General features: G+C 39.8%; 1 protein-coding gene across 1 annotated transcript in view; it reads left to right on the top strand.

The window, feature by feature from the left end:
- Window positions 1-408: 408 nt before the first annotated feature.
- Window positions 409-12,904, top strand: part of CDYL (chromodomain Y like) — a 104,292-nt gene continuing 91,796 nt past the window's right edge. Inside the window, exon 1 of the mRNA XM_053977375.1 lies at window positions 409-608. Coding sequence (XP_053833350.1) covers window positions 585-608 — 24 coding nt within the window. The 5' untranslated portion in view covers window positions 409-584. The remainder of the gene's footprint in view (window positions 609-12,904) is intronic.

Genomic DNA, 12,904 nt, shown 5'->3' with positions numbered 1-12,904 from the left:
GCGCTCGATTAGTGTTCCTGGGGAGGGAGCGAGCGAGTGTAGCCGGCGGCGGCCGGAGGGGTGCGGGGGGGCGAGCACGCGTGTGAGTTCTGTGTGCGCGGGTGCGCGCGGCTGCGTGCTCCCGCGGGCGCGCGCTCGGGCGCGCGCGCGGGTGCGTGCGCGGCGGGCTGTGCGAGGGCGAGCCGGGAGAGCGAGCGAGTTGCGCAGCTGCCGTGCGCGCACCCCCCCCCCGCCGCCGCCGCCGCCGCCGCCGCCGCCAGCGCCAGCAGCAGCAGCAGCAGGGGCAGGAACAGGAGCACCTCACTGGCATTTAACGAGCGGAGCTGCTAGTTGCGCTGGAGAGAGACGCGCAGGGAGGAGGAGGAAGAAGAAGAGGAGGAGGAGGAGGAGGAGGACGGGAAGAGGAGAAGGAGGAGGGGAAGAGGAGGAGGAGGAGAAGAAGAAGAAAAAGAAGAAGAAGAAGAAGAAGAAGAAGAAGAGGAGGAGGAGGAGGGAGAAGAGGAGGAGGAGGCCAAACGGACACCAACTGAAACAAAAGTATTTCCAAACCAGCACCCAACTCCACCTTGTGAGGCTCCCACAGCATGGCTTCCGAGGAACTCTACGAGGTAAGAGCCCCCGAGCCCCACCGGCCCTGCCCCCGGCCCCGCCGGCCACCCCACCCCACCCCACCGCACCCGAGAGCGTTTTTGTTGCTCCCCGGGAGCGCCGCCGGGCTTGTCACCCACACTTGCCGCGGCTGCTGCCCCTTCCCGCTGGGCCCAGCGCCTGCGTGTGTGCCCAGCCTGGCCCCCCGCCCCCCCCTTCCCTCCCCAGTTTTGCTGGAGGAGGACGGAAATGTGACTGAACGGAGGAGACGGCAAAGTGTTACCGTGGCCTGCGCTCCCCCCCAGTCCTTTCCCCACGTTCACACAACACTTTGACTCCGGGAGGAGAAGGGGGGGTGCTGGATGGGGCGAGCAGCGCTGACAGCCCCGGCAGCGAGCACGTCGAAGTGCGAGCCCGGCGCTGTGCAAAAATGTGAGCGAAGCCGAGTTATTGCCTCTGTCCGGGCCGGGGAGGGGGGGGCTGGCGGGGGAGGAGGAGGAGGGCAGAGGGGCTTTCCTCTTGGATTTGTGTCCATACCAAAGTCCTGTGCCACCATCGTGTGCCTTGGCCGTGCAGCAAGCTGCGGCGGTGCAAAAGACTAAAATTTAAACTCCTCGTCTCTTCGTGCTCCAACGATAGGGTTGAGGTTGCGAGAGAAGCCAAAAAGATTGAAAGTTAAGGCTTTGACACGCCATCCTTCACTCGTCACTCGGGAGGTGGTCAAAGCGTGTGCTGACGGGAGAGGAAGGTCTTGAGGTGAAGAAGGGAACAAGGTGACAGCCGAACTTTGAGTTTCCTATCTTATGTCTGGCAATTTCACATCCTTGCCCTTAACTGAAAAGCATCATGGTTCTCTTGGATTGAACTTCCTTGTTTTTATTTTTGCAAGAAGTCATCACCGGGAGTGAAAAGCCATTGTTATTTTCGAGCTGTTCTTGCCTTTTGGGTAGAGAAGTGGCTTCCCAAAACCAAAAATGCTCTTATCTGATAGTTAATATGCATCCAGACAGTGATCTATTAAAACAATATATCCAGAGGCTGGAACTCTTAAGGTTAAAAGGAGGCAGATAGCCTTCAGGACACTTGACAGAAGATGTCTTACTGTACAGCTGGTGCACATGTATCTCTCATTAATTGAGTTACATCTGTGATGCCATCGGTGAACAGACCCTGTAGAAGTCAGTGGAAGGTGCCCCGGGTGGGCTTGTATTTTAAGCAAGTTGACTGTCAAGCAGAGGTGCTGAACTGATAGACTAGAAAGAAGACCAAAGGCCTGTATTCCCACGACAGATAAATCATGGTTAATTGCTCTGGCGAGTTTCCCCATCCTCACAATGTAGCTCAAGCCAATCTTGAAGGGATCATCCCTGAAAGTAGGAGAGAAATTTAGGAACCACTCTGTGTCTCGAGGGATTGCCAAAAACTTGCTTCGACTTTGGGAAAAGTTCTGTTGGGTTTGTGGAGTTGGGCCTGTAGACTGTGCTGCGGCCAATTCTTGCTCTTTGTGTGTTGCTGTGTTAGATCAAAGATGGACAACGAGATACCGGTTTTGATGGATGCAAATAAATGACCAGGAAAATTCTGTTTGCTGTGCATTGGACTGAGGCTAAGAATGACCATTGTGCATGACTCTTCTTGGCTGTCTTAAATTGTGTTCAAAATGTTGACTTGTTGGCTCAGTAGTCTGTGGGGCACGGTCGTCCTCTGGGCAGGTGGCGCGTAGTGGCCATTGCGCAAGTGCCGCTTTTGAAGAACAACTGAAGGGATACTTCTAAATTGTAAAAATCAGACACATTCTTTAATTGTGCAAGTGCAAAGTTTAGTTAAGATGCCAAAATTGTTAATGCTTTTGGACTGACATGTGGTCAAGGTGTCTCTTTTTTCTAAACTGTTGCTCATTTTGGACACGTTTTGTCTTATAATGAATTTTCTAGCTGTGTCTGAAAAATCATAAAATAATAAATTATTTAAATATAGTGAGCACTAATTTGGGAAGGACAAAGCTGCAAGTTGACCTGAAATGTTAATTATTAAGGAATTTAAACTGTTTTGTGAACTGCCTGTGCTATTGACAGTGGGTTTACTTCTGTTTCGTGGTTGTCTTATTTATAGCTCATGCTCAATATTGTTTGAATCTGGTGTTTGAAATCTGCTGCCATTTGTTATACTTCCATTTTTCCTTTTGGATCTTGATCTAGTGTCTTGATCAAAAAAATGTTGTGTAATCTATTTGCAATTGTTAGCTTAAGTATGAATGCCAACTATTTCTGCTGATATGTGTCATGGTTCTTCCAAAATACAAATGAAAAATCCGCTTATAAAAAATGAAGGTAAGTACATTTTTCTTTTTTTTTTTTTTTTTAATCTTAATGGATTCACTTATTTGTGGGATTCTTTTTATTCTGGATGTCATCCCTTAAGAGAGAGAGCTGATCTCTATGTAGGCCAGTGATTTCGAATTCAAAGATCAAGACCTTGAAATCTACTAATGGATTGGCAGTGTGACTGGGGCAGGCTGTGTATCCTCAATGTCATTTATTCCCATGCATTTTAGAGGTTGTGGTGATGGCTACCCACTATTTTTTTTGCCTTTTTTGTCTTGTTCTTTTTTTTTTTTCTTTTTTTTTTTTTTTTTCCTGGGGTAGAAACATTGAAGAGACTCTTTTTTCTAGATAGAAAATGTAGCAGTCAGTAATGTTGCCAGACTCTGTAGATGAGGTGGAAAGCCTACTTTTTCTGTTTGCAAGTTTGTTTCTTCAAGGGAAAAAGTGTTTGTTAGTGAGGTGGACAGACATGGAGAAGCTGGTGAACAAGACAGGTGAAGGAAAATGTAAGAAAAGGTGCACTGGGTTTTTATTTCCCCAAGTTTGCTTCAACAGGCATTGACATCTTGTGGCATCTCTCTTTGTATGTGCCTGCTGCGATTTGTTAGTGTGGTTTTTGAAAAATCCTTTGTCCAGCCTTTGGGCAAATGGTAGGGTTACCTTCTTCTTCAATGCGACAGCTTTCCTTTGGCTTACTGACCTGTTTCCCACTAAACATTGTTACTTGTTCTCATCATCTTCACTGGTGTAATTAGAAGTAGACCTCATTTCCAAGGTTCTTTTGGAAGAAAACTATGTTTGCTCTCTCTGCAGTCAAATCCCTTGACCTCCTTTGGCAAACTCTTGCAAGTGATGTCTGGGATTGAAGTCATCCCGAGTTGTGGTTGGCATGACAAGTTTGTTTGATGAAATATGGAAATGATTCCATACAAGTGCTCTGTGGGAGAACTGTGTGCTAGCCAGCAGGTCAGACGTACCAAGTTGGGGTCGGTAGACAACTACTAATCTGTGCTGAGTTTGGAAGAGTCTCTTTCTCAAAAAATTTAGTAATATGTTTTTGTATTAGGTGAGTTGGAAATGCATTGAAGTTCTCTGCTGTTGGACAGCGTATCTAGTCAAATTACTGAGTATTTCTGCCTTTCCTCAGGGAACTACTGGTACAGCAGATACCCATAATATACATGGCCCACTGGATCCTCTGGCTAGGCTTGGGCCATGATTGCTACTCATGTCAAAACATTTTTACTGGATTTTACTGATAAGTAAGCAAAACAGTTTGTGTGAATTTTGCTGGTGCACCTATGCCTTGATGCCTTTTCTTCACTCTGCGGTTCACATTGGCATTGGTCATAAACCTAGTGTTTTAAGGTGTCTTAACCAATTTCCATTAAAATATTACAAATTACATATTGAAAGTCCTGTACTTCAAAATTACACATTTTTGTATCTTTTATAGAATAGAATTTTTTTTTTTTTATTCTTCCATTGCCTGCAAAAAACATACACATTTTTTCATACTGGTGTCTAGTGTTCTCAAGGTGATACTTCACTTCCAATGATGATTCAGTACTTTTGGTTTTATTTTTAGAACTAAAGCCTTTGACATTAAATTATACAGATACAGTGAAATTACAAACTGAAACAAATTTCAGGAGCAACTGGCTGAAGTTCTATGGCCTGGCATTAAGCTGTGTCAGGTTTAATCACCTATTAAGTAAGCCCAAAGAGACTGTTCCAAGAAAATTTAAACTTTGTATATAGAGTAGTTGCCACAAGTCAAAAAAAGTGATCCTGTGCGCTGTTCTTCATCTAGTGTGCTAGTTTTTTAAATGATAGAGTGTAGAAGACTGTTGGAAAATGCTGTCACTTTGTTGAAAATTTGATGCTGCATAGGAATTACTCACTTAAACCCGAAGTTTCTCTCACAGCCCCAGTAACACTGCAGCAATGGAATCTTCATCGTGTTTTTTGTGCATTTACTGGAAAGTTTAAACATTTGTTTTGCTTAAGTTAACTGAAAGGGTAAATCCATTATCTACAGTATGCAGCTTAGAGTTGTAGTTTTTAATGGCTATTTGATGAAAAATTACTGTTAGCAACAAATTAGAATTGGCTGTTCAGGCAATAGCCATTTTTTTCCTCATTGAAATGGGTTGTTTTCATTCAGCCTGTTGTGCAGGAATTCCAGATTGTCTTGGGATCTGTCTTCTGCTGCTTGTTTCTGATGTGCTGATTCCCAAGACCTTGGTTAAAGATCTTGTTTGTAAGGAGGGCCTTATAGTCATTGAGGTGTAATGACTGAGTTTTTATTAGTTTATTTTGACTACTGTTGGAAATGTTACTGCTTGTTTCAGGAGAGATAAAAGACACAAATTTGCTTGACCCTACCCAGCTAAATAAGACTAGGAATTTATATCAGATATATGTGTGTTGCTTCCACCCCTTAGGAACTACACATCTGACTTTAAATAGAGTTGAGGATTAGCTGTTCATCCTCCATGGGTGACTTTCACTTCTTTAAACCAAAGCAAGAGCACTGCAGGAATGGGGCCATCACATTTAGTGTAAGAAAATTGACTTTTCTATGTCCCTTGCCAAGCTGCTTTTCACCACCTTGATTAGCCCCAGAACTCTGGACAAAATTGAGGACTAGTGCCCCGTCTTCTGCTGCTGCTGCTGAAGGGAAAGTGCCTGAGATGCCCCTGGGGTTTTCTCCAGTGTGCCCTGCCCTTCATGGTGCCACTGGCCTGGCAAGGCTCTGGGCTGCTCCCAAGGTGAGCTCAAACACATGCAAGCAGAGGAGTGAACCTCCGTCTGTGTCCTGTGTAGAACACAAATGGTTCACAGATATGGAGATGTCTTAGCAGGTTTTATGCACAAAACTCCTTTCTATGTACATGTACAAAATCAGTATAGTAAAAAAAATGGTTTTATATTTTCTGTATTACTTATTTTGAATTGCTCATGTCCATCACAGAAAAAAAAAAAAAAAGATGGAAGAGAGAGAAAGTGGGGAAGAGATGCCTCATCCATAAAGCCTGTGTGGCTCTGATAATTCTTAACCTTCACAGTCTGTCTTTTACTGTGATTTAATTTCTTGAGTTTTTTGGTCAATCAGAGATTTATTACTGCAGTGCCAGTCATGTTTAGAGTTACAGAACAATTACTTCAACTTGCAAGACTGTACTATCACAGAAGGTTTCTTGCACTATGCTGATGTTCAGTACCTCTAGAATAAAGATAAATTATCAAACACAAAGAACTTATTGAGACATGCCACAGCCCCTTGTTCTTCAGGAAGGTTGGCATAGCTGGAACAGCATCGGTGATGCTGTGTCCCTTTTAGACTTCTCAGTAGGTGCAGCTTCATTTCTTCCCGACTGCTGCAGCATTTCTGATCTGTGCCAAAGCAGTAGAAAAAACCAAGTTACTAACAGTTATGCTTTCATCTTATTCAACATATGTGATTAATTCAGACTGTGTGATAACTGGATGTGCAGATCTGTTGGATATAACAGATAGGCAGCCCTATAATGCCACTCTTATTCTTCTGTAATAAATTCAAAATCTGTTGTTACTGGGCAGTGTATTATTTTTGTGTATCTGTTGGAAGCACAAGCTCCACAAACTGTATTTGCAGGGTAAAAGTGGATGCACAAGTCTTTCTCTGTTCTCTTCTGTGCCTTTGAGGTTTTGAATGGCTGGATGCCACGTGATAGATATTATGGGTCAGTATAATAATCAACAGGGTTTATTATTTTTTTAATCTTAGAATAAAATATTTATAATTCACGAAATCAACCTACCATGTGGTTTCTCTGACAGTATGCTGTTAGTCCAGAAAATATCTTAAAAGTTCAGTATTTTATATTATCAATTGTATTTTCCAGAGCTGTGGTATCTCTCTAAGAAGATCTTTTATTTTTCTGATTTCTGATGAGCTTTTAATATTTACACACAAGAATTTTGTGCTCTTGGAAATTATTTCTTTGCACTTCTCTCCATATTACTTAGAGGAAAGGAAAACTGGCATGTTACTGGCTCAGTACACTGTAAAGGCAAAAATATTTACTGTTTTCATAAACATCCTCAGAAGATTTGCATGTGTCCCTTAATGATGACCTGTGGCAGATATTTTTCAAGGCATCTATTAATATGTATGAATACACAGGATGGATGTTGATTAAAAAGCATATTTTAATCATAGGTTTACATTTTTAAGTTACTTTAAAGCCACATTGGTAGGATTAATTGTAAAGTAAAGCAACTATTTTCTAAGTCTCTTTTAACTGTAAATTAGTTGTATTGAATAGTGGAACTACTGTAACTCAGTTTTGTTGTGATTCTTTTCAGTGAAGCTTCACATTTTACTATCACAATACATACAATGAATTAGTAAAGCTCAGATCAAATCTTTCTTCTTGGCCATGTTAAGTCTGAGGGTTTGTTTCATTTCTTTTGTGGGGAAAGATAAAGTATGTATTCAAGTGGCCTAACCACATTTGTAGTTGTGCTTCTCTAACTCTTCTGCCCCCGCAGTGTCTTATGCTTTTTAAGGTAATTGTTAATGTTTGTTCTTTGCTGATTGTCATAGTAGCACATGAAAAATCAAAACTCTGTTGTTTTTTAATATACTGGATTGAAAGGGAAGGAGCTTCTCTTCTCTTCTCTTCTCTTCTCTTCTCTTCTCTTCTCTTCTCTTCTCTTCTCTTCTCTTCTCTTCTCGACTTTGTGATTTTCATTTTGCAGAGACATTTAAATACTTCTCAAAGCACCTCCACTTCCTGCAAAATACTGGATTATGGAAATCTGCTTCATTTAGGGAAAGAAATTTGGCTTTACTTTGGAGATGCCACAGTTTAAAGCAACTTGTGGGAAGTATATTGTGATGTGTTTATCACAGAAAAATGTTACATGTACATTTTGTAAATACATATGTAGGGGAACCATTGAGGTACATTCTTAAGAGTGCTGAAATGGATATATATTAACCTCAGAATACTTTCAAGACTATGATGATGTTTTGAATGTTGTATTAAGTGGATATTCAAAAGTCGGTAATTTATGAAGTTCTTTCCATTAAATGCAGTTCTTCAATGAAGCATGATCAGGATATTGACAGCATTTTTGTTACCAATAACTAGATGTATGAAGGGTAGAAAACAATTCAAAGTAAATATGTGATAGTTAACTGGAGTATAGTTTGGCTAGTTGCTAAATCATGCTCATTTGTTGTGTTTTGATTTCAGCACCTGATTTTCCCCAGTTCTATGTATGTATAAAGCACATTTCGTCATAGCACAGTGTGACAATTCCATTTTACTTTAGTGGTAAGGTCACGTAAAAAGTTAAAACCAACAGACCTAGGATTCTGTCTGTAAGAAATAATGGGAATGTAAGGCTCTATGTACTGACACAAAAGATCCATCCAGTTCAGCTCCCTGATTCCTATCACAGGTCCATAATGTCTCACTGTAGAGAGAAAAAATGGGAATTGTGGCATAATAGTCATTGGTAGCTTTCATGGCTGGCTTTGTTGTGACAAGGCAGGTTTCAGCCTTGGTTATAAAATACTGGCAGCATAACCTGAGCTGCCCAGATGTTCAGAGCCCACATGCATTACCTGCACACATCTGCCAGGGGGTTGTGGCTGCAGACCACAAATACATTATTGTTCCTGAATTCTGTCTTAGGTTGAATTCAGAATTTTCAAGAAGATGTTGTTAGTGTATGTGATCAAACAAAACAAACACTAACTCTGTGTAAAACCTCAAGTCATCAGCTTGAGGTTATATGTTCTAGATACCTATGGAGTCTTCAGCACAGACTTGATGTGCTGAAGGACTATATCTCAAAATAAGTTCTAGCTGGCAGCTGTGTGTAAGTACGTTCAGCCTAGAAAATTTGGAGAGAGGAATGTGCCCACAAAATAAGATGAGTTGTAATAGCAGTTGTAATAATAACTCTAGGAATTAATCTCATTATTTGAAGGTACGACTGTTTTGTAAGTATAAACCATAGTAGATTGTACTGAAGTATAATATATAAAGTTGAGAAGACTGATGGAAAACATTTTTGAAAACAGGAAAAAACAGCATTTTTTTCTCCTCTGTAGGCTTTTTGCCATATAGTTACTTTATAACTTAACTCTTAGGTGGCCAGTCATGTTTTCAACACTGGCACATTTTTTCTCACTTGTTTAGGTTACAGATAAGGACCAAACTTGATCTTGGATTAGCAGTGCTTTTAAAGAACAAAGAAACATAAAGTAAGAGCAATGATGTTTACATCAGACAGAATCTTGAGCTTTTGTTCTTAGTGTGTTTTTCTGTGGATTTAGTTTGTAAATATAGTTATGCTAAATAGATACATTCAAAGCAACTTTTCAGTTGAGTGAGCATTTCCAGCAAAACAGTTTCTAATGTTTCCTGAAAATGATGCTTCAACCTCAGCTTGCCACCCTCTTTTGCAGCTGAAGGAGTAACTAACTAGATGTCCAAGCATTCCCAAGTGGAACAGAAGATTTAATGGAGTGCAGATTTAGAGCAGTCAATCAATTTTCACTTGTGATATAGCAAAGTCAGAAGTTTCAAAGAGAAAATTTAAACTGTTGGTGCACATCAGGTTTTTTGTAATATACGTATGTAGAGATGGTCAAAGCCCAGCTTTGAAATTTTTTCTCCTCTTTGTCTGGTTCATGTGCTTGGTGTTATGTGCTTTGGGTTTTGATTTGATAGTACAAAAGGGAATGTGTTGAGTGGGAAGAAAAAGGGACACTTCATCTCTATTTGGTTTTAATCTGAAAAAAAAAGGTCCCTAAGACAATATGATATGGAAGTCTAGGACAAGTTTATCATTATATGACTTTTGAAGACATTGGCTTCCAGAGAATTAACATTGGCATGAGCTGCATTTTTACCCAGGTCATCAAGGAATGATCAATAACAAAAAAGAACTTTTTCCAGATGCCAAAGGCAAGTAAGTTAGCTTCCTGTTTCAAAAGATCCATCAGTGTTTCAGATTTTATTTCACTCCTGTTGGAAGCATCTCTCTTCTGTCAGGGCAGCTCCTTAATTGATTTGTTTTTCCTCTCTCCCACATTGTACTCTCAGCTCTCCTGAGGTTTGTGCTTATTTACTTAAACTATCCAAGAATAAAATATTAGGTTTGAATGAGAAGATGAAAATCACGGTATTTGAGGATGCTTATTTGATGAAATGTTATTTGATGAAATGTCGTAGGACTGTTAAAACATGGAAGCTGGGCATCAAGCAGGTGTTGATTTGACAGCTTATGTCCATGACTACAGAAACCCAATGGATATAAAAGGTTACAACTTCACAAAATTTTAAACTATACAATGATGGGATCTTGTTCATTTTTTCATCAACAGGATACACATCACATGTATAGGCAACCTGTACCATGGTTTTCTACTTTCTTAACAGTTAAGATTTAATAACATGGTTGCTTGTCTTTTATTGGATTTTTATTTTGAATGCTTTTTGAGGAAAATCATTAAAACACCTCATCTTTAAAATCAGTTTTTTACAAAAATCCATTTAGATTTTAAGTTCAATTATGCCCTGAAGCTGGTGTAATGCAGAACAAGTATGTTGAATAAGATGGTGTTTTGGGGGTTATCTATGCACGCCACAAAACATGGATTTAGTGGGGAGATAGAATGAGCACTGGCACGTGATATGGTTTCTATCCTCATGAACATTAGGTTTTGAGCCACTCATAGTGACAGATGAAACTTTACTGTTATTCATTTATATCTATACCCATACTATTTTCCTACATTTATCCAGATAAAATCACTTGCTATGCTTTGTTCTTCATACCTTCAGATACTTATGAAAATAAAGCACTGATGGACAGCTGTCAGTTAAGTTATACTTAAAGAGTGTGAGATGTATTTTTTCAGTACAAGTGAACATCTTAAACATAATGCTGATATTAGTCTGTGAAATGTGAAGTTCTTTGTTGTTGTGTGTTATTTGAATATATCCAATTCGAAGTTCCTTTTTAAAGTAATTACAAACCAGTTTATCCTAAAAAATTCAATCCTTCACACCTGAACGCATATATATATCTAATCAAAGCTAAGAAATGTAACAAAACTGATTCCTTGCATGCACACAAAGTAATTTCTTTATTATGGTATTCTTACTGTCAAGCAAAAATCATGGGAATTAATGAGAGTCATCATTCTAGCCTATACATCTCTATTAAATGGTTTTATTATTTCTATTAGTGGAATAATACTTTATTTGGCCCTTTATTTTTTAGGCGCACTTGTTTATATTTATGAAGCTGGAACTAAAAGTGTGTGACTAAAGGTGATTAATTTGGAGAAAGGGATTTTATATCTCTGTATACTAAATAAAGACTTAAAGTGTACTGAGACAGTAAATTGTGAGAAGGGGAAGAAGAAAATAGTGCTTGACTGTAGAACCAACCAGTGGAATTTTATCTTGTGCTTGTCACTAAATTAATACTCTCTTTCTATTCATTTGTCCTTTTTGTCCAATATTTGAGTTCTTCCTACCCAATGTCTTTTCAATATCTGCTTCTCTCATTTTCAGTCAAACCACCAGGAAATTCTTTTTCCATCCAACTTGTTCAGAAAAGGGCACTTACAGTATGGAATTAGTTGCCTATTGATTGTAAAATAAGGATGTTTCCTGTTTTTCTGCAAGAATCTGGAAATTGGTTATATGGTAGAAGAAAGGCCTATGCATTAAAATTGCTTTATCTTTTGTAGAAAAATAGGTAGGCAGGGGTTGTTGAGTGAAAATGGAGGCTCTCATCATTAGGTCACCTGAGTGCTGTCTCCAAAAATGTAATTCTCTCTTTTCTCTGTCACAGTCTAGCATTGAGTGTATCACTCAGACTCGGTATTTCAGAGATGATTGCTCATCTCCCTGACAAAGTTTGAATCCCTGAGCCAAAGTACAAGCAGAATAAAGCCTTTTTCTTTTTTGTTTTCCTTTTTCCCCTCAAGTAAATACTGTCAGAACATCTTAGAATAAAGTAGAGCAGGCTAATTTAGTCTGATAAAGAGAAGCTATGCTGCAAGTACAAGCTACAGGCAGACCTGTCCCCTTTTATGTTGGTGTTTGGTTTGGTTTTCATGGGGCTAATTGCAGAGAGGTATTCAACTTGCATGCAGTGTTATCTTTGCTGTCCTCTGCAGTCAGTGAGGACTTCAGGCCAGAAGGCCCTTTAGACCATTTAAGTGAAATTTCTCTAAAAGGTCACAGACTTCTTCCCCTTCCTCTATGAAAAAATACAGAAAAGCTACTTAGGTTAATTTAGTCAGTTAAGTTAAATATACTTAAATGTGGCCTCCTAAGCAGTAAGGTTTTGTTTCCTTTTTCTACAGTCTCTGATCCTAATGCAGGATAATACCCAACTTTTCATTCATTATAGGCTTTCCCTTGGGGCTGTAAACTGTGTTAGTAGGTGAATGTTGCTAACGGATTGTGCTGTTGAAGCATAAAGAGTTTAGGCATATGGTGTAAGCTAAGGCTTGTTATCTGACTGACAATAACTGATCAAGTTATGTTTTTAAATAATTTTTATATTTTACTTCCTTTTATATTAAATCTCAGAAGGTGTTTGGGTGGCTACGCTTTATGATTGACTTCAGTTGTCTTTTGTTGGATTGCTTAGATGTTCCTTCTGTTTGAGCTACAACAGCAGCTTGGCTATGTTTTAAGAGGATTGGAGAATTGATCTGGCTTCATTAAAAACAACCAAACAAAAAACTCTGGCTCAGAAGTGTTTGTTTGGTTGAAGCAGTTCCTCAGCCTGTTTCTGTGCGTGGCTGTACATGTACTTGCCGGGATAACAAAGCAGGTGTGGAAGGTTATTGAAGCTGTTGAGCTTCTGAGTGATGGCCACAAAAAAACAGCCTCAGTGAGCAAGCCCTGAGACCAGGGAAAAACTTTATATATCCCGACAGTGTTTGTGTTGGGTTTTTC

This window comes from Vidua macroura, chromosome 1, assembly GCF_024509145.1.
Source record: "Vidua macroura isolate BioBank_ID:100142 chromosome 1, ASM2450914v1, whole genome shotgun sequence".
NCBI lineage: Eukaryota > Metazoa > Chordata > Aves > Passeriformes > Viduidae > Vidua > Vidua macroura.
This window is presented reverse-complemented; position numbering and strand designations above follow the sequence as displayed.